Below are 24,472 nucleotides of genomic sequence, written 5' to 3'. Positions count from 1 at the left end.
GGTCCTGGCGGGCGGGGGCCTGGAGAAAGGGCAGGGGCCGGCGGCGGGCGCAGGCCGGCAGCAGCATGGGGTCACGGAGGGCCCCCGGCCGCGGCTGGGGCTCGGGCGGACGGTCCGGGGCGGGGGGCGACGGCGAGGACGACGGGCCCATGTGGATCCCCAGCCCCGCCAGCCGCAGCTACCTGCTCAGCGTGCGGCCCGAGACGAGGTGAGTCGCGCCCTGGGGGCCTGGCCGGGCCGGGGCGGCGTGTGGGGAGGGCGGAGGCCTTCGGATGGGCCCCTGGAGCGCCGGCCCGAGGCCTGGGGACATGGTCAGGCCGGACCGGCCCTCACGGCCCCTCACGGCTCCCCTGACCTCTCATGGCCCGTGGGCCTCTAGCCTCCGGCAATGCGAGGCTCTGGGGACGAGGAAGGCCCTCCTTTGGGGTGATTTCACAGGGGCCTGAACGCTCTCCTTATCTCCCCTACCTCACTCTCGCCCCTCGCTCAGCTACTCCCGGGCCTCGGATTCCACAGCTCGCGATAAGGAAAGCCAGAGAGGCTGACATTCCTGCCGGCTGGAAGGGAGGGGGAGAACATTCTCGGGGGTGGGCAGGGGAGAGGGGGAGGTGGGGGGCGCTAGGGGCACTGCCCTGAAGGGGGCTGCTTCGCTCCGGATTCAGCGGAAAAAATAAACTCTTTAGAGAAGGGTCTTCCCCTGGGCCCAGGACTTTGGTCTTCCCTGGGATCTCGGTGGGAGCTGGTGAGGTGAAGGGGTTGCTCGAGGTGCTGGTCGGCCCGGCCTGAAGATTCAGAGCTTGTGGCTCTGAGGAAGCCAGTTTCCCTGCCCAGTCTGGGGGACTGGGATGCCAAGGGAAGGGACCGAAATGATGAGCCCTTTACTTCTCTTCCAAGAATTAAAGAGGTGTGGATGCTTTGTTTTGGGAGCTAGGCTACCCACCCGTGTAAAGACTTGCAGACAATAGAGGGGCATTTTGGCACTCAAAGGCACCCAGACACACAGGAACACATTCATTACCATGGAGACGGACACTTCCTGTCCCCTCTGGACAGCTTCGTTTCCCTCCAACTCTGGAGTCTCTTCCAAAGGGAATTGTGATGGTTGGCTATTGGGTTAGTGGTTGTGTCACAGACAGAAAGCAGCCAGTCCTCTGAGAAGCTGTCTGGAGACTTCTTGTCCTCTGTTCTTAAAACAGCACAAAAACAGGCATCAAGGACATTCAGGAAAAGTCCCAGGCACTTCCTCGTGGATTGGCTGAGTTCTGTTGACCTTGGAGTTGGAAAAGTTCAAATGTAACCGGAACCGGTTTCTGCATAAAACTCGTCAAATGGTGTCACATGTCTGGGACAGGGCTGAGGGCTGGTGTTAGTGATTGAGTCAGACTCAACAAGGTCCCTGGCTGCCAGAAAGAATGCCCCTTCCTCCTAGCCACTGGCTCTATGGAAAAACTGGAATGACATTTGTATATTTACTCCAGTCCATGGTGAAGCTGACTGCCTTCCAGGAGCCTCACGCTTGTCTCATACTTGTCACAGTGATTTGTCTGGGCTTTGCCTCCTGTGTCTGGCCTTTGTCAATACCAGTGGAACAAGGAGAAGCGGGAAGCAGGGCCCTTCTCAGAGACAGCATTGGGGTGGCTTGAAAACCAGGCAGAACTGGGAGGGCAGGGGATCTGGGCTGTTAGGAAAAAGGCTGGAGAGTGGACCCACGTCCACTCTCCAGCTGCCGCCTGAGAAGTTGTATGGTAGATACAATTGCACATGTGATGAGTGCAAAGCAGTGTGTCAGCCTGAGAACTGCAAGTGGATTAGAAATGTCTGGCTTCAGTCCCTTTGGACCTAAGTGAGAATGTTCTTAAATGGAGACTCTTTTCATCAAGTGTTTGGAGGGGCAGGGCTGGGGCAGTGGGAGAGAGGGTTTTCTAGCCCAGGACTGTGGGCTGTGGTTTTGCCTCTGCCACCTGGCCACAGACCCCCGCCCCACCCCCAGTCCTGAGAGACAAAGAAGGCTAGGTTTCTCTTACCTCTGGAAAAACCTCTGGCCAAAGAGGGGAGACTGTGAAAGTGAATGGGGCTGTGTTGGGTACTTGGGGCGGAGGCAGTTCACAGCTGTCTATCAAGGCCTGATTCCTGTGTTAGAGCAGGCAACCATATAGTCTTCTGTCTCTCAGAGCAACCTGACTGCCTGTGGGTGTGGGAAGAGGGCCCAAGAGATGGAGGAGAAAGAGGGTCCCTTGAGGACTTTGCCAGTCCTGGCTAGTCCAGGACTTTGCCTGGCTCCAGCCTAGATGAGCCCTGACTATCCAGGAATTCTGATCAAGAGGCAGGTTCCGTCCCACTCACTCTTGACTTCAGTGTTTTCGGGTCTACCTTGATACACAGCTATCACAGAGCTTGTGAGTCATCATTCTCATGGGACCTTGGGAGGGTAGGCTGCCCCTGGGAGCTGATGGACAGCTGGGCTGTGAGCCAGGCCACCAGAAGCCTTGGCCCAGGTCTAGAACCTGTCTTCCTGTGCATACCTTTCCTTCCTCCAACCCTGGAGGGATTTCCAGTCCATAGTCAGCTCAAGGATATTTCCAGTACCCCTGGGGTCAGAGGTTCAACATGCAAGTAATCCCCCCAAACTGTAGGCCCTCCCTCCTAGGGCATCCAGCCTCTAGGACCTCACCCCTATAGGAAGGTGGGGCATGGGTAAGCTAGAGTAGGTTAAGGAACCACAGTCGGGTGGTTGCAGTTATTACTAACTTGCTTCCGAGGGACACTTAGAAGTTCCAGAAATCTCTGACCACTCATTTCTTGGACACTCTGGTCCAAGTGGGCTCGGAGGAGCAGCAGAGCCCATGATATTTGCTATAGCTTTGTGACACCTCTTCTGTTCTGCTTGGGTCAGGCAGGTTGTCTAGGGCTTTCAGGGAAACTGAGGCAACAGGCCAGGACTTTCTGAGGGCCTTTTATGTCCCAGAATATATGAAAGCCAGGAAGAATGGGAGGCCCCAGCTTCCAGGGCCAGTCCTGGTCCCCCACACTGCCGCCCCCTCTCCCCCCAGGCCTACTTTTCTCCTTTATGAAGAGACCTTTCCTTCCTGGGCCCTGAATTTCCATTCTATAAAATGAAGGTATCATTAAGAACTCTTTTAGCCTTTCTACCCCACCATTTGATGCCTCTAATTCTGACCCACTCACAGTCAGTAAGTGGGGAGTTCCCTTCCTGGGTGAGAGCCCTGAACCTACCTCTGGCCCAGTCAGCAGCGCACAGGCACCTTCTGAAGACAAGGTGCCTCCACAGCCCAGGACTCCTCCTGACATGGCTAATTATGTAAGGATGAGGCCTAGAGAAAGCAGGATGATGGAGCCAGGGAGCAGAGCGTCACAACCAGCCCTAGAGAGAGCCAGGGAGGGGTCACTATCACAGTTCAGACCCTTGCCCACTTGCAGGTGGAACCTATCGTTTTCTGTCTGAATTAGAGAGCTGATTCTCTCCCTCTCCATCCTAGGGAAGAAATCCAGACCCAACAAAGGAGAAATCTCTCCACTCTGAGGAGAAAGGCAAAGGAAGTTCATGGTCAGGAAAGGATGGAGTTGGCTAGTGCCTTGAAACCATGGGAGGTGTGCCCTCTTGGCCTCCAGAGGGTTTTTGAAGCTGTGAGCAAAGGCAGCTGCATTCTGGAGCAGCAGCTCCCTCTGGGGGGCAGGACCCTTCCAGACTGAAAGAAATACTTCCCTTCTCTCCCTCCCTCCTCCTCCCTCTTTCTCGCTCTTTCTTCCATAAAACAGAGGTTGAAGACCCACAGTATGCCTAGCACTGTGCCAAGAGCTACAGAAGCTACAAGAGCTAGGTTTGAAGGCTGGGTAGGCAGGATTTAGATGACCAGAAGGAAAGAGGGAGGGCTTTCTGAGCAGAGAGGACAAAAGTGAAGTCTCAGAGGCCAGGAATGGACCTGTCCATGCCAGTTAGGGGACAGGTCTGGTTACAGTGGAACCTGAGTATTGGGAAGTAGAGAACCGTGTGTGATGGGGTGCGAGTAGGTGAGGGAGGGCCTTAAGTGCCCAGTCAAGGAGTTGAGACTCAATATAATACACAGTGGGGGGATTGTAGCTTTTTTTTTTTTCCAGAGAGGCGGTGTGATGACGGGTGAAGAAGGGGATTGTGTGCTCATCCAATATGGAGGCACGAGGGTCTAGATCAGAACACAGCAGCAGGAATAGAAAAGGAGAAAGAAGGGCCTAGAATTATGGACTAACTGGACTCGGGAGAGACAAGGAGGAGTCCAAGATGGCAGATTTACAGCTTCAGGAGAGTGCTGGTAGTATCCACAAACCCAGGAGCCCTGGAGTGGAAGCCATGTTTTGGGGTAGAGGATGAGTTTGGGTTTTTTTGTTTATAAAGATACAGGCTGTCAGTGGTCAGAGATGCAGACAGAGTTCCACTGAGCAGACTGGACTGCTGATAACGAAGGGAGAGCTATTCTTATGGTGGGGACAGACTGAAGGGAGTGAGTGTGGTTGCGTGGCCCCTGAGATCTCCCAGAGAGCAGTGGGAGATCGTGGCCCTAGACTCCACTGGAGATATTTGTGTTAGGAAAACTGGAGGCAGAAGCAAAAGTTGACTCATGTCAAGTGGGCTGGATCTCCACTAAGGGGCAGCTCTGTGTGAGTCCTCACCCCCCAGTGGCCTACACAGCCCCTAGCTGGTGTCCGCTTTCAGCTGCCCCAGGGCAGGAGGGATGATCAGGGCCTCTAAGTGTAAAGGGCCTTGGGCTGGTCTGACCGAACTGGGTGCCTCCTGGCTCCTGTTGAATTAACTGCTTTGTTCTTCTCCTGTTCTTCTCACTCCCAGCTGGTTTGCCTTGCGTGGTCTGTTTAACCGTACTTTAACATGTTAATGGGCGTTCTCCAAGCCACCTGTCTCCTTCCCAGCCTGTGAGGGGATTTCCAGGAGCGGGGGGCTCTTCTCCCCATAAAGGCCGAGGGTTGAAGCAGGAGCTGCCCCCAAGCTGGCGTGCTGTGGAGTGCGGAAACGTGCCAGGAAGCTACAAGTGATTCAAGGACCTGGGACACACCTTTCTCAAATCTCAGCCCCTGGGGGCCTCCTTCCTGCCTAACCATTTCCCTGGACTCTGTTGCATTTAACGAGCTCTTGGTTTCAGATACATTGTGTCGGGTGGTGAGGCCACTTGCTAACTGGAGCTGGCCAACTAAGACAGCTGGTCCCTTTTAATAGAAAAGCCCCTGGGCCCCAGATGGTGGCCGATTAATACTTTGCCGACTGTTGTTGATTTCTCCTCCTCCTCTCCTTGCTTTTTTGGCCTAATGATTCCATTTGCTGTTTTTGCTTAGCTTATCAAGCAACTGGTTGTCTCACCCCAGCTCTGGAAGGTAAACGCACCATTGCATTACATTTCTCTGACTGCTTTTTTTCTTGGGTGTGGGCATTGAGGGGCCTCTGGGTGACTGCTTTTGCACTAACCAGGCTGCATGGGGTGAGGGGAAGGTGGAGGGTGGTTGGGGAGGGTGTGAGAGGGCACTCACGTGAGCATGGGTCTCACAGGGGCCAGAGTTGATGCCTGCATGCACCATCCGAAAGGGGTGCTGGGACCCAGAAATAGGCCAGGGTCCCTGAGATGCCTGCAGCTGTATCTCTGTGCCCCTGGGAGAGGCACCATGGGACCAGAACAGAGAACCACCAGTCATGTGCCCCATCCTAGGCTTTCATGGTTTTTGTAACCACATATCTAGGTTTGACACCTTATTGTTTATCTTCTAACCATGGATACTTCCTTGAAAAAAATTTTTTTTCTCAGTCCCATAAGTTCTCCTTCTGTCATCTCTTTCTCCCAGTTTCCCTCTTCTTTGGCTCCTCTCCACCTCTGCAGACTGTGAACCCTGTAAGGTCAGGGAATACCATGTTAGTGTATTCCTACATTAACTTGTTCTCTGAATCTGCTTCAGAGACAGATCGGGGCCTGAGCAGGCCCACGGGCCGGGTTTGCCCGTTGAATGACTGTCCTCTTGCCTCCTTAGCTGGGGACAGCTCTCCACCCCTGGCAGAACTGACAATTATGATCAAAATGGGAACATTTCCTGGCTACTTCCAACCGCTTAGGCCTCATCCCCGACTCTGGCAGATTTGGGGAGAGTTGGCTACAGTTTCTTTACACAGAGAAAGATTTCTGCATAGCCAACTGGTTTCTGAATAGCTAATAATTAGTGCCTACCATGTACGTTTCCTGTGATAGGCAAGAATACTGAGAGAACTTTGTTCTGGGTGGCTCACTGTCTGAAGGGGTAGAAGAGAGGGTATCACAACTAATTCAAAGCAGAGTGTGGTAAGTGCTAAAAGAGAGAGGGTCTTGGAAGTCTACTTAAAGCAAGGTAAATAACCAAACCTAAGGGCAGGGTTAGGTTCCTTTGAACATGTTGAAAACCAGTGGTGATTCTGGTGTTCTATAGAGACACAGGATTAGGCTGTGATATCCTTATGAAGTCACAGAATTGGAAGGACCTGGAGGTGTCAGGGTGGGACCAGACCATTTTCAGATGCATGGACTTCCTGGCTTTCCAGGGGGCAGGAAGCAGCAGACTCAGAGTCCATCCCATGTCTGAGTGGTTTGGAAAATGGGAACAGAAAGTGGGTGACATTCAGTAGAATATGATAGTATATGCAGTGACTCTCCCTGTCCCCCCCAAATGTACCCCAGATCCACTCTCCTAGAGGGCATTCTTCTAGCTATACTTTTCAGCAGTTAATATAGTTAATAATATAGCTAGGACCTAGTCTGGAAAGTTTGAGAAGATAAGCATTCTTTCTTATTCAAAAAAAGTAATGAAATAACGTAGCTACCTGTTGTTGAATATCTAGTGTGAGCACTGCAAATTTTCTTGAAGCATAATTTTCCTGTTTTCTCACTTACCCAGTAGCTTATTTTCTTAGATTTGCCCAAGCAGCTTCATCCCTAAGAGCCTAAGCTGAATATGAGATCCAGGCTCATGTTCATGAGTAGGGTAGGATTCAGATTATGTAGGGAGAACATAATTAGGTATGTTTTGAATTGGTTGCAAAATCATAGAAGTCTGATTACTTTTGGCATGGCACTTTCCTTTAGAAACTGTTGGTTGGGATTTGGTATTCCCCAAAGTCAGAAATTGCTGCTAGTATGAGAGCAGCAAGAAACGTTTTCAGATGTAATTCCCGAGTGTCAGGGAGTTGATAGTCTAGATCCTGAAGGACCCTCTATTTTGAATGGATTAAAAGGGAAAGGAAAGGACAGTAAGTTGTAAGAAGACAGTTCTTACAACCATCTAATAAGTTACTTAGGTTCCAGGTGAGAGCGTGGCAGGGAGTGTTATGGCAGCCTTAACTGCAGTCCCAACTCAAACCTTCAGGCACGTGAGAAGTTGGGATCCCCTTTCTGGGTAGTCTTTGTGGGGGAGGACTCCTGTCAACTGCTCAAAGGCCCAGGCGTCTGCATTCCTGTACAGAAACCATGGCTGGACCCCCTCAGTCCAGAAGTCTTACTTGATCCCAGATACTCTTCCTGGGATGTGACCTTTCTCCTCAAACTCAAGTCCAGAATGATAACCACAGAAATGATAAATTGAATGTGGAGCCCTCCCCACAAAGTAGGGTTTAGCTTCTATTTGCTTGTGTTCCCACAGACTCTTACCTGCCCCTGGTGGAGAGATTACAGGCAGACACACACTGCCCACAGGCGACTACCCGTTCCTCTGAGGCTCAGAGAAAGGCAGCTCTGAGTGATTTGTCTTCCCCCACAGCAGTTTCTCCTGCTCCCCTTCACATTACCCCTTGCAGTCCTCCCTGCTGCTCACAAGAGGGCGTGTGAGTTGGGAGGGGGAGGAGGGCTGGGCACGGCTTGTGCCCCACACAACCTGGCTATGTGGTTACACGTCACGCCTAGGGATGCATTGTGTCTCTGCTGGCCCATGGAAGGGTTTGGCATGGTGGTTTGCTCGTGTGTGCAGGCAGGAGAGGACTGTAAAGTGCTGAGCGGTGCTGGTGAGTCTGTGCTGGACTCAGTGAGCGCACAAATGCCCCTGAGTTCTGGAAGATGGGCTATCACGAGGGAACTGAAAGCCCTGGCTTTTGCAGTGGTGGATCTGTTTGTGATTTGGCGGTCTTGCTGGTTGGTCCTGGAGCTGCCAGCTGTGTATTCACTTGAGCATGTGGATCTAAGGGGGGAGCAAGGGAGCCATGACTGGCTTTCCACTGGAAGTCCATAGCCCTCTTTAGGGTGAGAATTCATTTGAGTCTTTCTTTTCTGATTCTCCTAGGAGCTAGAGGCCACCCTTGGATCTAGACCCCTGGCATTGACCAGCTTATTCTTTGTCTACTGTGGGTCTATGCTCACAAATGCAGGGGCTTTTCTTCTAAGCCTAAGCTTTAGGAGAGGCCCCTGAGCTCCTAGGACCTATGTATACATGGGGTTGGCTGGCTTTTCCCTCTGTGGCATGAATGGAGGCTCTGCTGTGCTGGGGTCTCCATCTCTGAGGCTGGGCCTATCCATGTGTGTGTATCCCCCATGCACGAGCTTCCCTGAAAGGTGGAGTGTGAAGCAAGACTCCACAATAAGGATGGAATGGGGATGCCAGGACTGGTCGTCTGGCATGCTCAGGAGTCTGGTCCATGGTCAGATGCTGCCTACTGTAATGGGTCTGGGTCAGGATCCCATTCAGCCCCTTGGTAACTTCCCTGCTCCCAGCCTGGCCAAGAGGCCTAGGCTTTCTGGAGGAAAGACTTGCCCAGGTGCTGGAGCCATGGCCACGAGATGACGGATGGACATGGTAAGATTTAAGCTACCTTGGGCACCAGGGTGTGGCATAATGCGGTGGAGGTGGGAGAAAGGCTGCTCTGAATAGTTCTTTGCCTTTCCTAGGAGCACCTTCTGCTCCGTCATTGCTCAGCTAACAGAGGAGACCCAGCCGCTATTTGAGACCACGCTCAAGTCCCGGGCTGTGTCCGAGGACAGCGACGTTAGATTCACCTGCATCGTCACAGGTAATGAGGCCATCTGTATGATCCATGCCAGGGCTGCTGCACAAGTCGGGGTCAAAGGGGGCTGTGGGGACAGGCACGGAGAGGGGTTGGCCGTGTGCACAAAACTGTGCAAGTTGACATTTGTCTTCTTAGCTTTCTCTCCAGTTTCATCTCCCTGTGTGGGCTGGGGTCCCTTTCTCCTCCCATTCTGGAGCCACATATACACCCTGCTCTTCTTCAAAACCTGTCTTCTGTAAAGGTTCCTCACCCTCAGGCATACATACACGACTGCTGAATCTTATTCCAAGGAAAGAAGCTCTCCAGTCGAAAGAGGTTTTCAAGGCTACTCCTCAAATATCCCCATTTTACAGTTGAGTAGTTTGAAACTTGGGAGTCTCAAGCCTGAGAGACAATAATGTAGAGTGATTCTGACCACAGACCCTGGAGACAGACTGCCTGGCTTGGAATGCTGGCTTGTCCCCTTTCCAATTATGTGATGCCGAGCACCGCACCTGCAAAGTGGGGACGATAATAGTATGAATACATGCAAAGCATTTGGAATAATACCTGGCATACAGTAAGTACCGTATAAGTGTTAGAAGTGAAAACTGTCATGTGTGCATTTCACTGAACTCCGTGGTGGAATTTGAAGCAACAGTTTGGCAGAATAGGAAGCAGAGACATACTCCTTGGAAGGGGGGGATAAAGGGGTGAGGGTACTGGGAAGCTGGCCCTGGGCATTGTATCCCTCCCCCAAACCTCCCAGCAGTGGCTCCATTGCACTAACCCGACCTGCTTCAGGGCCTGCAGGACTCACCAATGGGTGCCTATCTCTCCCAGGTCTGCAGCCACCAGGTCAAGATTCCCTCCAAGAGCCCATTATTTTCAGTAAATCAAGGGCGTTGGTGGTTTCCAGCTATGACATGTCCTGATTCTGGGGAACCTGTCTGCCCCAACCAGCTAAACATCTTCTCTGGGACTGGGTTCCCCTGGGCAGTTTTCACCTTGCCCAGAACCCTCTGTGCTAAAAGCTGAGAACACTTCCGAGGGATGCAGAGATGCGCCTGCATCCCTTAACTTTGTACAGCATAACACCTTTTGCAACGTTTATCTGTTTCCATTGTTGTCAAATTCTTACAAAACCCTGTGAAGTCAGTGCTATTATTAGTCAGATTTTACAAAGGAGGAAACTAGAATAGGTTAGGTGACTTGCCAAAGCCCACAAACCTGGTGAAGAGAAGCTGCTTTTGCTCTCTGAAGCATCTCATGCTGCTTGCTTATGCCTGCATCTGCTATGTTACTCTGCTTCTCTGCTTCCCCTCACTTATCTCCTTTATTTATTTATTGGGTCTTCATTGCTGCACACGGGCTTTTTCTAGTTGTGGTGAGCCGGGGATACTCTTGGTTGCGGTGTGCGGGCTTCTCATTGCGGTGGCTTCTCTTGTTGTGGAGCATGGGCTCTGGGCAGGTGGGCTTCAGTAGTTGTGGCACGCGGGCTCAGTAGTTGTGGCTCGCGGCCTGTAGAGCGCAGGCTCAGTAGTTGCGGCACACGGGTTTAGTTGCTCCGTGGCATGTGGGATCTTCCCAGACCAGGGCTCGAACCTGTGTCTCCTGCATTGGCAGGTGGATTCTTAACCACTGCGACACCAGGCAAGTCCCTCTAATAGCCTTTTAAAATAACTTTCCACAAGATCAATGCCATCGGTACCCTGTCAGTTACTTTCCTTAGAGACATCCCTATTCTTCTATGTGAACTGGTGGCCTTTTAGGCTTAATACACAGCTGTTATACTGGGTCTTTCCTTTGCCTTTCTTCTGGGTTTGATTCAGTTTCCTGGATCTCATGTCTTCCTTTTTCTTGGCTTACTCTCTGGCTTTATTGAGCTGCATCCTCCAGTGGCTTCATCAGGTCCCAAAGATGGTACAATAGCAGGAGGCATTATGATGACAAGCTCTCAACCTATCTCTCCTTTGAGTCATTCTGCTCCAGTATGACTTAGTTGTTCTCTGTGGCTGGTACACAGTCGTCATCCTAGGATCTCCCTTCATCATCATCCTGTAGATTTCCTTTACCCCTCCTGTAATGGATTTCTTGTTTATTTGTGTTCCGCATTTGTCTCTTTCTTGATTTACATCCTTGTTTTGGTAGCTTCCTAGGAGGAGTACATGGTAAGTAAATGTTAGACAACTTTTGTCTGAAAATGTCTTTTTTGCCTGCTTTACTCTTGATGGAGAGTTTGGCTGGGTATAGAATTCTAAGTTGAAAATAATTTTCCTTCAGAATTTTGAAAACATTACTACACTGCCTGCTTCCAGTGTTTCTGTTCAGAGCAGGAAGACAGTTTGATTCCTGATTCTGTGCATGAGACCAGTTTTCTCTCTGGAAGCTTTGAAGAGTGTTTTGATATTTCATAATGATGTATCTTGTTACGGGTGTCTTCATCCAGGGGCATGCTTGGATGCTTTCAGTCTGGAAACTGATGGCCTTTAGTTCTGAGAAATCTGAGATTATTTTGATGTTGATTTCTTCCCCCTGTTTTATCTGTTGTTTCTTTCTGGAACTCCTGTTATGTGCATATCTGCTCCCCTGGACTCATTCTCTTATTTTCTTATCTTTTCTTCCCTTTCATCTATTTGTCTTTTTGTTCTTTCTGAGATTTCCTCAGTGTTATATTTCAACTTTTCTATTGGGTTTTTTATTTATAAGAGCTCTTTTTTAATCCTTTTCTAGAACATCCTGTTCTTTTCATGAATGTAGTATTTTCTTTTAACTCTCTGAGACTGGTAATGATAGTTTTCTAAACGTTTCCTGCATGGTTTGTGTTTCTTCCAGTTTGCTTTTTTTCTCTTTAATTGTTTTGGTCCTGAATCTCCTGCTTATAGGCTTTCCTCAGATATCTAGGAATCTTTGGTTGTCAGATAATGAGTAAGAGCAGGAGACTAAAAAGCTAATTGGAAGTTCTGAGCAAGTAGGAGGGGCCTGAAACCTTGGGTCTTCACTCTAGGGTGACCTGTCCACCACTAGAGTTGGGAACTGACAAAGTGAGTTTCTTTAGTTCCTTCCTCTTGGACTAGCCAGATTCCCTAGCGAGTATTCTTCTAGTGTCTTGCCTGAGTTTTCTGGAAGCTATGCAGATGAGAGGATTGGGTGGGCTCTCAGCATAAAGCATTTATTTATTTATTTAAAATAAATTTATTTATTATTTATTTTTGGCTGCATTGGGTCTTTGTTGCTGTGCACGTCTTTCTCTAGTTGCGTTGAGCGGGGGCTACTTTTCGTTGCAGAGCTCGGGCTCTAGGCGCGTGGGCTTCAGTACTTGTGGCTGTGGGCTCTAGAGTGCAGGCTCAGTAGTTGTGGCTCACGGGGTTAGTTGCTCCGTGGCATGTGGGATCTTCCCGGACCAGGGCTCGAACCCGTGTCCCCTGCATTGGCAGGCGGATTCTTAACCACTGCGCCACCAGGGAAGCCCAAATATTTATTTTATAGATTCGTTTTTCTATAGAATATTCATGCCCTCCACCGAGCTGGCTTACCCTCAGGGCAAAGTTTTACCTTTCCAGTTACTAAACTGCATCTTTGGACATGGGGGGAAGGAACAGTTAGTTACACAGTGGTATGGAGTGGGTGAGGGGATCCAGAGATCTGACTGTTTTCCACACCTCTTTTTACCTTTCCTTCTTTCCCTTTATCCCCAGTTCCAGAGATATCTGGTTGCCAGTTCCTATGCCCTTTGAGGATTTCCTGGTGTTCAAAGGGTAGTTCTCAGTTTCTCATTGGGTTAAGCTGTCTTGGGTCTGCTAAGTCAGTTTCTACTTGTCCATCTGCTTTCCAGCTTTCAAAATGTTGTTTTTCCTGTTGCTCTCCTTGCCCTTATTCTCCCCTTTTTTAGTGGCTATATATATTACTACATACACACACACACACACACACACACACACACACACAATTTTTTTTTAAATAAAAACATCTCATTAGTGTAGCTTAGTGGGTTTGGGAGAGAGAATGAAAATAGATGGTGTGCTCATGCTGCCTTTTTACCTAGAAGCCTGGCAAGTTCCTTATCATCTTTCAAGGCCCAGCTCAAACAGCTCATCCTCCAGGAGGTCATCTCCAGCATTTCCACAGAGAGCTCTTGCTCTGTCCTTCACAGTACAGCTTCTTGGTCCATACACCTCTCTCCCCAGTGAGACCGTGAGATCTGGGGGATAGAGCACACACCTGACACATCGTGCCTCTGGAGCAGGCACAAAGAAGGCGCTCAGTACATATTTGCCAGTATGACCACAGTGACCCTGACTGTGTGGACAACAAAATCAGTGTCTTTTCCACTTTCCACATTGCCTGTTCATTGCAGCTGCAGCTTCAGTGCCTTGACAACAGTAGCTGCTGTGGGGGCCTCCCTCCTTTCCTTCTTCCATTCTGTCCTTTGTAGCCATGGACTCTGAGAGCAACATGCTGAAGCCGACATGAGTCTGACTTACAGAGTCTTGGAGTATTTTACTGGATGCCCCCAAGGTCATCATGGGAGTAAGCTTTTCCCTGTCTCAAGCCCAACTCAAAGGAACAAACTTTTATCCCCTCAATTGCCATAATACCCATGTCTCATGATGACCAGCCAGGCCCATGGTCTTCTGCTCAGGAGCACCTGCCATGATGAGATCTACGACTCTGCTGAGTAAGGCTGTAAGATTTCTAGGGCTCTAGCTATCTCTAACATCCACACCTTAGTCCACTGTCATACCTAGTTCCCTCCTCCCCCCTCCTCATCCCCATGTATATAAAAAAAATCTCAGGTTACCTGAGTCTTTTGTAGCAGATTAAGAAAGAATTCTCTGTGATCACCATAGTACACTGTAAGTAAGCCTTTCCCAATTAGCAAGGAGAAAAGGTAGACTGTAAGAGAGGGGCCAGGGGGAGGGGAAAGCATTATGCAGAAAGATCAGAGAACAAAGGAAACAGGGCTAGAAACTGGGTCTCCCCTCCGCCCCCATCTGGAATGGAGGATGGTGGATGGATGTATGGCTCAGACTGGCCTTTGTATGAGACTGGTGTGGTGATCCTGGCTCGTCCCATGGAGATGGAGTGACCTCACTTCCTCCCACCCTGCTGGTAGCACTCCTTGAATGAGGTTGTGATGAGTCAGTCTAAGCAGGGCCCTGCCAGGAGTAGGTGATGCTTTCGTGGTGGGTCAGGACCTAGTCCAGGTGAGGAAGAGGAGTCTGTGTCAGTGCCCCTGCTGGCTGAGCTCTGAGGGAAGCCCTTCGGGACTTGGAGAAGTGGTATATGACCCTGGGGTTCTCCCCTCTCAGAGTGGGCATATGGGGGATAGCAGGCCTTGTTTGGACCTTCTGGCTCCTGTCTCCCCCAGGGGCCCCTCTGGCCAGAGTGCAACTGTCTTCCTTGAGGCTGCCCATCTCTGTCCAGCATAGTGGCCCCTTTCCCCCACTCTCCTCAACTCTGTTGTAGATTCTGTGTTAGCCTGTGTATGTGTGTGTGTGTGTGTGTGTGTCAGGACAACTGGGCAGAGGGACTTAGCCTTTAGACAGAACCAAGTTCTTGAAGAAACTCCTTTTAGAGAAATAAGTCTAAGATAATGACTGCTGGGGGCAGAAACTTACATACTGGTCCCAGAGTCCCCAGTGGAAAGAGCAGTGGAATAAGGAAAAGGACACCAAGGGCTTTGTCATGTGCCAGCTGTGTGACCCTGAGTAAGTTACTTGATTTCTTTGAGTCTCATCTTCCTTTTGTGTAAAAGAAAGGGATTGTGTAAAAGGGATTCAAACACCTGCCTTACCTGTTTTATAGAAGAGAGGGATTTGAATTTTGGCTCTTCTGCGTACCAGCTGGATGACTTTGGGCAGGAGCTTTAATTTCCTCTTCCTTAAATTGAGGATTAATAACAGTACATTCCTCATAGGATTTATGAGAGGATTAGATGAGATAATACATAAAAAATGTACAGGTCAGTATCTGGCATATAGTAAGTCTTCAGTAAATGTTCACAATTGTTTTCACAGGTTTGTTATGAAGACCAAATGAAATTTTATATTTGAAAGCTCTTTGAAACCTCTAAATTTACATTCATCATTATTCTTCTCCTGAATCTGAGCTTCTCCAAAATGGGAATGGTTAGGATGAGGCTGTAAGTCTCCGAGCTGAGTTCTGGACTCAGGCATGCTGGCTGTGGAGCAGAGGTGTCAGTGTAGGAAGGGGAAGAGGGAAGGCCTCAGGTTTCAGTACTGCTGTGGGCTCTCCTGGTCAGGGCCAAGTGTGTGTGTGTGTGTGTGTGCATGCGTGCATGCCAGCCTGTGGGCACACATACGGGCACACGTGTGTGTGTGCAGCTGGGAGTGAAGGACTTCCCTTGCTTTTGTGTGTTTCAGAATACAGTTCTATTACCCAGGGGACAAAGAAATGTTTTCTCCCCAAATAAAGCTGTTTCCAGAATCCATTGTTGCCGTGGAGCCCTAAGCTGTCAGGTTGGCCCCCACCTAGTGAAGAGGCACCAAAAGGTGGCATGGGGGCTGAAGCCCCAGCCTTGTGGCTGTGGGCTCCATTCAGCGTTCCCTTCTTGCCCCATCCCTGCCCTCTCGCTACAGCCTGACTGGACTCGGATGCCCTGGAGGCTGAGGCCTGACTGGGCAGATCATGGGGCAGGGAGGCTCTGAGCCGGGCCCTTGTAGGGATGAGATCACCCCATGGGATGGTGAGGACATGCACGGTGATGTAACCAGGGGCTTTAGCTCACTGTGGAAACATGGGGCTCGCTTTACAGTCAGGGCTGCCCAGAGTTTGTTCCTAGCTGACCCAGCTGCAGCCTCACCTCCCTTGCTCCCTACTCCTGTGCACAGTTCCCCAGTGTGTCCTCTGCTTTCCACCCCACACTCTACTGTTGTGGTTCCTTTGTCAGGCATGCCCTTCCCACTCACCTCTTGTTTGCTCACTTATTCCCTTCCTCATTTACTCACTCATCCAGCAGATTTTTTTTTTATTAAGTAGCTACTCTGTGCCAGGTGCCGTCTTAGGTGGCAGGGATACAGAAGTGAAGGAGAGATGATGCTGACTCACATGGGACATAAGTCTAGGAGGGGAGACAGACAAGGGGATAGTCAGTTACAGTATTGTGATTAGTGCTATGAAGGGGGGAAGTACGGGCACTGAACCCACGTTTTCTGAAACTCTACCCACTGTCACAGCCATTTCAAATGCTGCTCATGCCATAAAGCCTTTCCTGATTCCCCAGCCGGAGGTGCTTGTTCCCTTCTCTGTACCCTGAGCCGTTAGTGCATTGCTTCATTCATTCACCTATAAATATTTAACGAGTGTTGATTCCATACCAGGCACTATTCTAGGAACTGGGGACATAGCACGAATAACACGGATGAGTCATGGAGCTGTTCTTTCCCCAGGGAGTTGGAGAAGATGGATGTAAACCAACAACCTCATCAGGGTATAATATGTCAGGCAGCAATGCATTCTATGAAGAAAAAGAAACATAGTAAGAGGGCTAAGAGTTTCCAGGGAGACAGAGTCGCTGTTTCACACGGGCTGGTAGGGAAGGCCTCTCCAAGGAGGGAATGTGTGAACAGAGGCGGGAGGAATCCAGATGTGATTCTCACCTGCTTTTAGAGGCCAGCCAGCAGGGCCGTGTGGCAGGGGTACCGCAGGCAAGGCAGAGAACGGGAGGAGCTGCGGCCGGTGCGCTAGCACGGCCCGCGTCATGAGGGCCTTAATGACATGGGAGCTACTAGGGTGTTTTGAGCAGAGGGGTGCTATCACTTGACTTTATTTACTTCATTTTAAAAGGTTCGCTCTGGCTGTGCTGAGGATGGGCTGAAGAGAGGCCAGGCTGGAAGTAGTGAGATCAGCAAGGAGGTTGTTGCAGAAACTGAGGTGTCAGATGATGGTGATGGAGCAGGTTGGCGGCGGGGAATGGCAAGAAGTGATCAGATCCTGGATACTGTCTGCAGGAAGGGCCCGTAGAATCGTCTGATGGAGTGGATGTGAGGAAAAGAATAAGGATTGCCTCCAGGTTTCTGGCCTGAGCCAAATTAGAAGGATGAATTTGCCGTTTACTGATATATGTGGGACTTGGCTTGGAGAGGGGAATAAGGAGCTTGGTTTGGGACTTGTTAAGTTTGATCCCTATTAGACCTCCAAGTGGAGATGTCAGGTACGCAGTCAGAAGTAAGAACCAGGAGTTCAGGGGCGGTCTGGGCTAGAGATACAAATTTGGGAGTCAGGAAGATATAGCTATTTAAAGGCTGAAGGACAGGAGTAGATCCCCTAGGTTTTATGGCTAGAGAATGGAAAATGGTTCTGAGGCCTGAGCCCTGGCCTGTCTAACACTTAATAGTCTTAGGTGGTGATGGTGGGGGAGCGGTGGAAGAAAGAGATTAGGAAAAGTGGCCAGTGGAGTAGGAAAGGCACTCAGAAGGAGTGGCATCCAGGAGCAAGCCAGGAAAAGGTTTCAAGAAGGGACGATCAATGCTGATAGATCGGGTAGACGAAGCTTAAGAAACGCTAGTGGATTTGGCGATGTGTGACTCATGGGTGACCTTGCCAAGAGCAATTCTGGTGCAGCGGTGGGTACAAAAGCCTGATTGGAGGAGACGGAGTGAAGACAGTGAATACAGACAACTCTTTCAAAGAATTTCTCTATAAAGGAGAGAATAGAGAGATGGGGGCAGGAGCTAATGGGGGACATGGGGTCAAAGAAAGTTCTTTTAAAAGAAGGGAGACAGTACAGAGGCTTGTATGCTGATGGGAATGATATAAGAGAGGAAAAGCTTGATGATGCAGGAGAGGAGGAATGATTGTTGGAGAGATGTCCTTGATGATGCAAGAGGAGATGAGATGCAGTGAGGGTGTCTTTAGATAGGCATGGGGGTAGTTTATCCATAGACAGTAGGGAAGACAGAGAATGTGTACCCAGATACAGGTGCATCCCTCCCTTGTGCGGAGACCTGTCTTATCTTTTCTATAGTACAGTCGGTTCCCTGAGAGCAGAGAGCTGTCTGTCAAGCTCCTATATCTTCATAACCCTTGCTTGGCAGTCAGCACACACCTAAGGGAATATATGTTAGGAGTCTTTAATTTCTAATAAACATTGCAAATTAATTGGAGTCAGCTTAAGAAATGAAGCAGAATTTTTTGGTAAGGCTTAGATGGGCTTCTTATGGAATTGACAAGTAGGAATGTGGCTGTGCCCAGGCAAGGAATGGAGCCAGTATTTGGAAGGATATTGGGACTCTTTCTGTCTTCTATTTTTAATTTTGGCTGCACTGGGTCTTCGTTGTGGCGTGCAGGCTTCTCTCTAGTTGTGGTGTGCAGGCTCAGTTGCCCCGCGGCATGTGGGATCTTAGTTCCCTGAACAGGGATCGAACCCACATCCCCTGCGTTGGAAGGTGGATTCCTAACCACTGGACCACCAGAGAAGTCTCTCTCTCCTTTTTCTTATTCTATCCTGAACATCAACTTCATTTTCCATCTCACCGTCGACCAGCTTTGTCTGCTTCTCAGTCCATGTGGCAGAACATGGCTGTACCCCTTCCAAGTTATTTCAAGACACTAGGGTAGACCGTCTCTAGGTTCCAATTCCCAAATACTAGGTCAAAGAATTGGATTAGATTAACTGATTATGTGTCCATTACTGGACAAATCAGCCAAGTGTCCAGGGAGGAAGGGACATGTGACTTTTACAGTTGGAAGCTCTTTGTGAGTAGGGCTGGAAATCCAGAGAGGAGGGGCTGGGAAAATACCTCAGTCAGTTTCACAGTAGTGAATGGATGGGAAGGTAGGTGTGGATGGGTGGGTGGATGGTTGGATGGTTGGATGGATGTTTTAGCTGTGTCATCAAATACTACTAACAGCTCAGGAACCTGGAATGAAAGAAGGAGGGCTCTTGGCAGTGGTGTTGATATTGGGTATTGGTGAGAGACCTCCGAGGACAGAGCTGTTACTACTGTTGAGGATGTAGAACAGGCCACTGAAGAAAGGAAGCTTATTACTACCAGCCAAAGCTTTCTGGAAACTCCTTGCTTCCCTTCTTACCAGAAGCTAGGCAGTTTCTCCTCTATATTTGCCTTCCAGCTGCTGAAGGGGAACAGTTTTAGGCTTTGACAGGGCCTAGCTTCTAAAAATAAGCTGAGCCATATGATAGCCCTCTTCTTCCTACAAGCCCCGGGGGCAGGTGGGCCAGTCCAGTCTCTTCAGGTGGTCTGGGGAAGCCATGGCATCCTGTTCTCTCCTCCCACTACTTTTGAACTGGTCTCCCTGCAACCCAATCTCCTGCTTCCCTCTTAGGATACCCAGAGCCAGAGGTGACCTGGTACAAGGATGACACAGAGCTGGACCGCTACTGTGGCTTGCCAAAATACGAGATCACTCATCAGGGCAACTGCCACACACTGCAGCTCTACAGGTGAGGGAGAGGGGCCTGTTCTGCTCTCTCTGCCCTCCTGAAGGTCCTATGGCCCACGTCTGCCCTTAGAAATGGAGTCAGCTGGATGAAGACGCCCAGACAGGATCTGGGGGTGGAGGCGGGGTTCTGCGGCTAAGCTGAGCCACCTGCTGAAGCGTGTCTGCCTGCCAGTGTCTGGGATCTCCTAAGGCCAGGGCGGGAGTATCTCTGACAGCCAGAGAGCTGAGTGTAACCAGAGGGGGTCCTGACCCATAGCAACATTTTCCATGAGGCCAGCTTCCCAAAAAAGCTCCTGTGTCATCCTTACTTCACAAGGGGCTGTGTGGGTCACCTGCTTCTGAAGGGAGCTCTCCTGGGCCCCAAGTCTAATCTGTCCTGGAACAGCATGACCTTGGCCAGCTCCCACCCTCTTGCCAGCCTCAGTTTCCTCAGCTGTAGTGGGGAATTTTGGAGGTGGTGCTGTCGGAGGTGGGGCGTGGCACTCGGGGCAGGGCTGGCAGGGGGTGGGGCGGGGCGCTCAACTCTGCGAGGCTCTGGCTGCGAGGATTGTGGGCTCTCACCTCCCATCTCATGCTCCTGCCTCTAGGTGTCGAGAAGAAGATGCTGCCATCTACCAGGCCTCTGCCCAGAATGCCAAGGGAATTGTGTCCTGCTCGGGGGTCTTGGAGGTGGGCACCATGACCGAATACAAGATCCACCAGCGCTGGTTCGCCAAGCTGAAGCGCAAGGCTGCGGCAAAGATGCGTGAGATTGAGAAGAGCTGGAAGCACGGGAAGGAGGCCGTGGAAGAGGCCGACACCCTGCGCAAGCTCAGCCCCGACCGCTTCCAGCGGAAGCGGCGGCTGAGTGGGGCCGAGGTGCCAGTCCCCTCGGCCCCGACCCGGGAGGTTGAGAACGGGACACCGGTGGCTTGGCAGGAGGGAGAGACGGAGCCTGGTCAGCACCCAGGTTTGGGCCTGATCAACAGTTTTGCTTCTGGAGAGGTGACCACCAACGGGGAGGCTGCCCCTGAGAACGGGGAAGCTGGGGAGCATGGCCTGTTGACATACATCTGTAAAGCCATGGAGCTGGGGCCTCAGAGAGCCCCCAAAAAGGAGTCTGGGGCCAAGAAGAAAAAGAAAGATGAGGAACCTAAGCAAGGTGTGCAGAAGCCAGAGGTAGAGAGGGCAGCTCGAAGCCACCATTCCTCTGAAAACTGTGTCCCCAGTTCAGACAAACCTGACTCCTGTGGGACACAGGGGCCCATGGACATGGAGCAGGTTCAGACCCAGCCCAGGGGCAGGGCCGCACAGGGGCCTGGATCCTCTGGAACAGATGGCACCAGGAAGCTAGCCTCTGCTGTGGGTACTCAAGACCAGGCCCAGAATGCCCCTGTCCTAGGCCCAGACCAGGAAGTGTATTTCTCCCTGAAGGACATGTATCTGGAGAGCACCCAGGCAGACAAGCCTCAGGGGGAGGAGGGGGCCCAGGCCCCCAGTGGCAGGACACCTGGAGAGCTGCCCTCAGGGAAGGTATCCAGCAAAGCCAGAGGTGAGAGGGAACCTGCTGTCCCTGGCCAGCCCACGCCCTCAGCCCCACAGCAGACTAGGCCCTTCAACAGGAAGAGATTTGCTCCTCCGAAGCCCAAAGGGGAGCCCACCACCAGCTGCAAGCCTGATTCTTCCCCAAGTCAAGATCCAGAACCTGGGGCTCAGAGCTCAGGGAAGGCCCCGCCTCAGGCCTCTGCCCAAGTGCCCACACCCCCTGCCCGGCGGAGACAGAGCACCCAGGACAGACCCTTGCAGGGGCAAGCAGGCCACAGGACTCCAGGAAAGGTAAGTGTGGGTGTTGGGTGCCTGGAGGCTGCTCAGGAAAGATGACCTCATGGAAACTGTTGCTGCAACAGCTCGGCAGCCAGTGAGCAGTGGGATATTTATAGAAGAGGGTGGGGTGAGGTGGAGTGCTGGCCAGGAGCAGGGGGCCACAGGCCTGGGCCTCGCCCCAGGCAGTCCCCAGATGCCAGGCGTGTGGGCAGCACAGCCTGACTGTGACCATCTGCTCTGACAACATGGAAGTTCACTGCCAAGGGGACTATGTCGCAGAGGGGGGCGGAGGAAGAGAATGTTCTTTGGGGAGGAAAGAGAATGGGGAGACTGAGGAGCGGTCTGTAGTGTGCAGTGGGTCTTGACCTGGGTGCTTAGTGGAAGGTTGAAAAAATATGCACTGTCCAGAAAATTCTGACTTGATCTGGGGTTTTATCTAAGATTTCGGAGTCAGGTATACCTATGTGTAAATCTGACTATCCTTAACATTGTGCGATCTTGGGCAAGTCATAAAACCTTAATAAAAACAGTGCCTACTTCATAGGGCTGCTGTGAGAATCAGGGTGCTTGGCCCAGGGCTTGGTGCATGCTAAGAACGAGATAAACGGCAGTAGGTCTGAGACATTACTGTGGTGGGAGGTAGAGAAAAACTGTTTTCCCTGAGAACAGGAGTGCTGACATTCTTCTGGGGATCAGGTAGCCAACAGAGAGGACAGAGGTTTTGTGTGGAGACGGCTAAGCTGAGCGGCATCCAGGTGGCAGCATTGAGGAGTTTGATGGGGGTAGGGGGCAGGGGAAGAGGGAAGAGGGGAGCGGGATTGAGAGGATTAACAGAAGGAAAACAATTTATCCCGTTTGGTCAGTGTTTCATGTTTCAGGGGCAGAGGGCAGGCAGTATTTCACAGGAGTGTAGAGAGAAGGAGTGTTCTTACAGTGGGGCAGAAGGAAAAAGTGTATCAAGACTGGGGGTGGGTTGGATAAAATAGATGGGATATACTTACACTAAGAAATGATTGGTTGTCTGTCTGAAATTCAGATTTAACTGAGTGTCCTGTATTTCTCTTTGCTAAATCTGGCAACCCCAAGTGGAGACAGCATTTTGGCGGGAACTAAGATGAAATTGTTTCTTGGGGCAGAGGAAGCAGGAGCATGGGTCCCAGGAGACAGGAGGAGCAGCTGAAAGCAGTGTTTCACAGGGGTCAAGGCAGAAGACAGACGGCTTCTTGGAACAGTGAAGGGAAACAAGAGGGACAAGCTGCTGCAGTACCTCCTGGAGGGCAGTGGGAAAAGGATGCTTCCTGGAGGGGCTGCCTTTCCCACACAGAGAGCTTTCATGGGGGCAGGAGGGAGAGACCAGTTTCAAGGGTGGCCAGGGGAGGTGGTTTTCTTTCAGTGTGTGCTGAGGGTACTGAGGTTAGTCTGTGGGGACGGTAGTCCAGAGGTCTTTGGAGTGGGGTGAACCTCAAACCAGACTCTCTGAATCTGTTCATGACTCTCAGCCTCTCATGCCTGGTCTCAGGAGATTTCAGCAGCTGCAGGGGTGAGTTCCTAGGAGCCCAGATGGGGCCGCTCCACATGCGGACAGCAGGGCATATGGTAGGGATGGCCCTCATGGGCCCCTAGGGAGCACATTTGGGAAGAGATCAGGCTGGCGGCCAAGTCTGTGAGTGAATCTGGCTTCTCTGCCCACAGCGGTGGGGAATACCACAGCCAGAATGGCTGCATCCTCCTGACAAGGCCCTCCTGGCCTCTCGCAGGTGGAACGAATGGGCTGGGGCACTGCAGGCACAGGAGAGGCTGTCTGTAGAGGTTCTGCTGTTTCTGCAAAGAGCTTTTGTGGCTTTTTTTTTTTTTTTAGTACTGAAAAAAATTGTGAAATGTATCATACATGTGAAAAATGCATTTAACAGCTATATGTATTTTTGAAGCTGTTGCTTTTTAGTAGCTGAATTTGATTGGTTTTTCATATTCTCATTCTACCAAATCTTTTTTAAAAAAGCTTATTTTTTGACTATGAAAGAAACACATGACCATAGTAAAAAATATGGGGGAAAATTCTAAAAGCTGAAAGGAAAAAGTAAAAACTCACCTATAATTCTACCATCCAAAGACATCTTGATATATCTACCAATCTTTCTGTATATGTATTTTGTTATTTAAAAATTTGATTTACATTGTTATTCTGATTCAGTTTTATATTCCCCTTTCGTTATTTCTCATTATTTCATGAGCAGTTTTTCATGGTTCCTGAAAATTATCTGAAAAACTTCATTTTTAGTGGTTATGTAAGATGCCACAATATGCATATTTTAACCATTTCTTCAATAGTGTTTATGCTTTTCTTCCTTATTCCAAGGTTAGTTAAGTATATATCTGTATTTTTTAAATTTTTGTTTGAATTCCTTCATTTGACTTTTAAATTAATCTGGAATTGATTTGTGTGTATAGCATAGTATCAGTCTCTAGCTCAATTTTTGGTTAATAAGTATTCCCCCAAAATCAACCTTTTCCTATTAGTTTGTGATTCTTTCTTTATACACTAATTTTATACCCACTAAAGCCTATTTTAGTTCCCATATATACATCGATCATAATCCATTAATCTGTTTGTTGATTCTTACAACAGGATGATCTCATTTTAATCGTTGTAGCTTTCATTTCTGGCAGAGCAACCCTCTTATACTTCTTTTAAACATGTTTCAGCTATTCTCTCTTGTTTATTGCTCTAGGAAAACTTTAGAATCATTGTTTGAATTTTTCCAAACTCCCAGATAACATTGTTTTTTACCTTGTATCCTTATATTCACCGTTTTAAAAAACTACATTTTCAAAAGGTGATGAATTATTTTTAACAAGATCAAAAGCATATTACATCCTTTCATGGAAGACTAGTCAGATTTGAATTTTGAATGGCCTTTTAGTAAAATTTGTTAGGTTTATATTTTTAAACAGCTTGATCGAGGTATAATTTATACACCAATAATAGTCACCTATTTAAAATGTACAGACCAATGTACACAATTCACAGTTGTACAGCCATTACCACAATCCGGTTTTAAAACATTTCCATCGGGCTTCCCTGGTGGTGCAGTGGTTGAGAGTCCGCCTGCCGATGCGGGGGACGCGGGTTCGTGCCCTGGTCCGGGAAGATCCCACATGCCGCGGAGCGGCTGGGCCCGTGAGCCATGGCCGCTGGGCCTGCGCGTCCAGAGCCTGTGCTCCGCAACGGGAGAGGCCACAACAGTGAGAGGC

The 24,472-nt window shown here is 50.0% G+C and overlaps 1 protein-coding gene across 3 annotated transcripts in view; it reads left to right on the top strand.

Annotated features, from left to right (window-relative positions):
* The window catches only part of ALPK3 (alpha kinase 3), a 57,524-nt gene continuing 33,052 nt past the window's right edge, over positions 1 to 24,472 (top strand). For all 3 annotated transcript variants that reach the window (XR_003795921.1, XR_003795922.1, XM_029238031.1), the window contains exons 1-4: positions 1 to 208; positions 8,895 to 9,016; positions 19,301 to 19,418; positions 20,005 to 21,232. Coding sequence is in view for 1 of the 3 variants with exons in the window: in XM_029238031.1 (XP_029093864.1) it covers positions 66 to 208; positions 8,895 to 9,016; positions 19,301 to 19,418; positions 20,005 to 21,232 (1,611 nt within the window). In the remaining 2 variants the exon portion in view is untranslated. The remainder of the gene's footprint in view (positions 209 to 8,894; positions 9,017 to 19,300; positions 19,419 to 20,004; positions 21,233 to 24,472) is intronic.

Source organism: Monodon monoceros, unplaced genomic scaffold (assembly GCF_005190385.1).
Source record: "Monodon monoceros isolate NGI ecotype Baffin Bay Population unplaced genomic scaffold, NGI_Narwhal_1 Super_Scaffold_21, whole genome shotgun sequence".
NCBI lineage: Eukaryota > Metazoa > Chordata > Mammalia > Artiodactyla > Monodontidae > Monodon > Monodon monoceros.
This window is presented reverse-complemented; position numbering and strand designations above follow the sequence as displayed.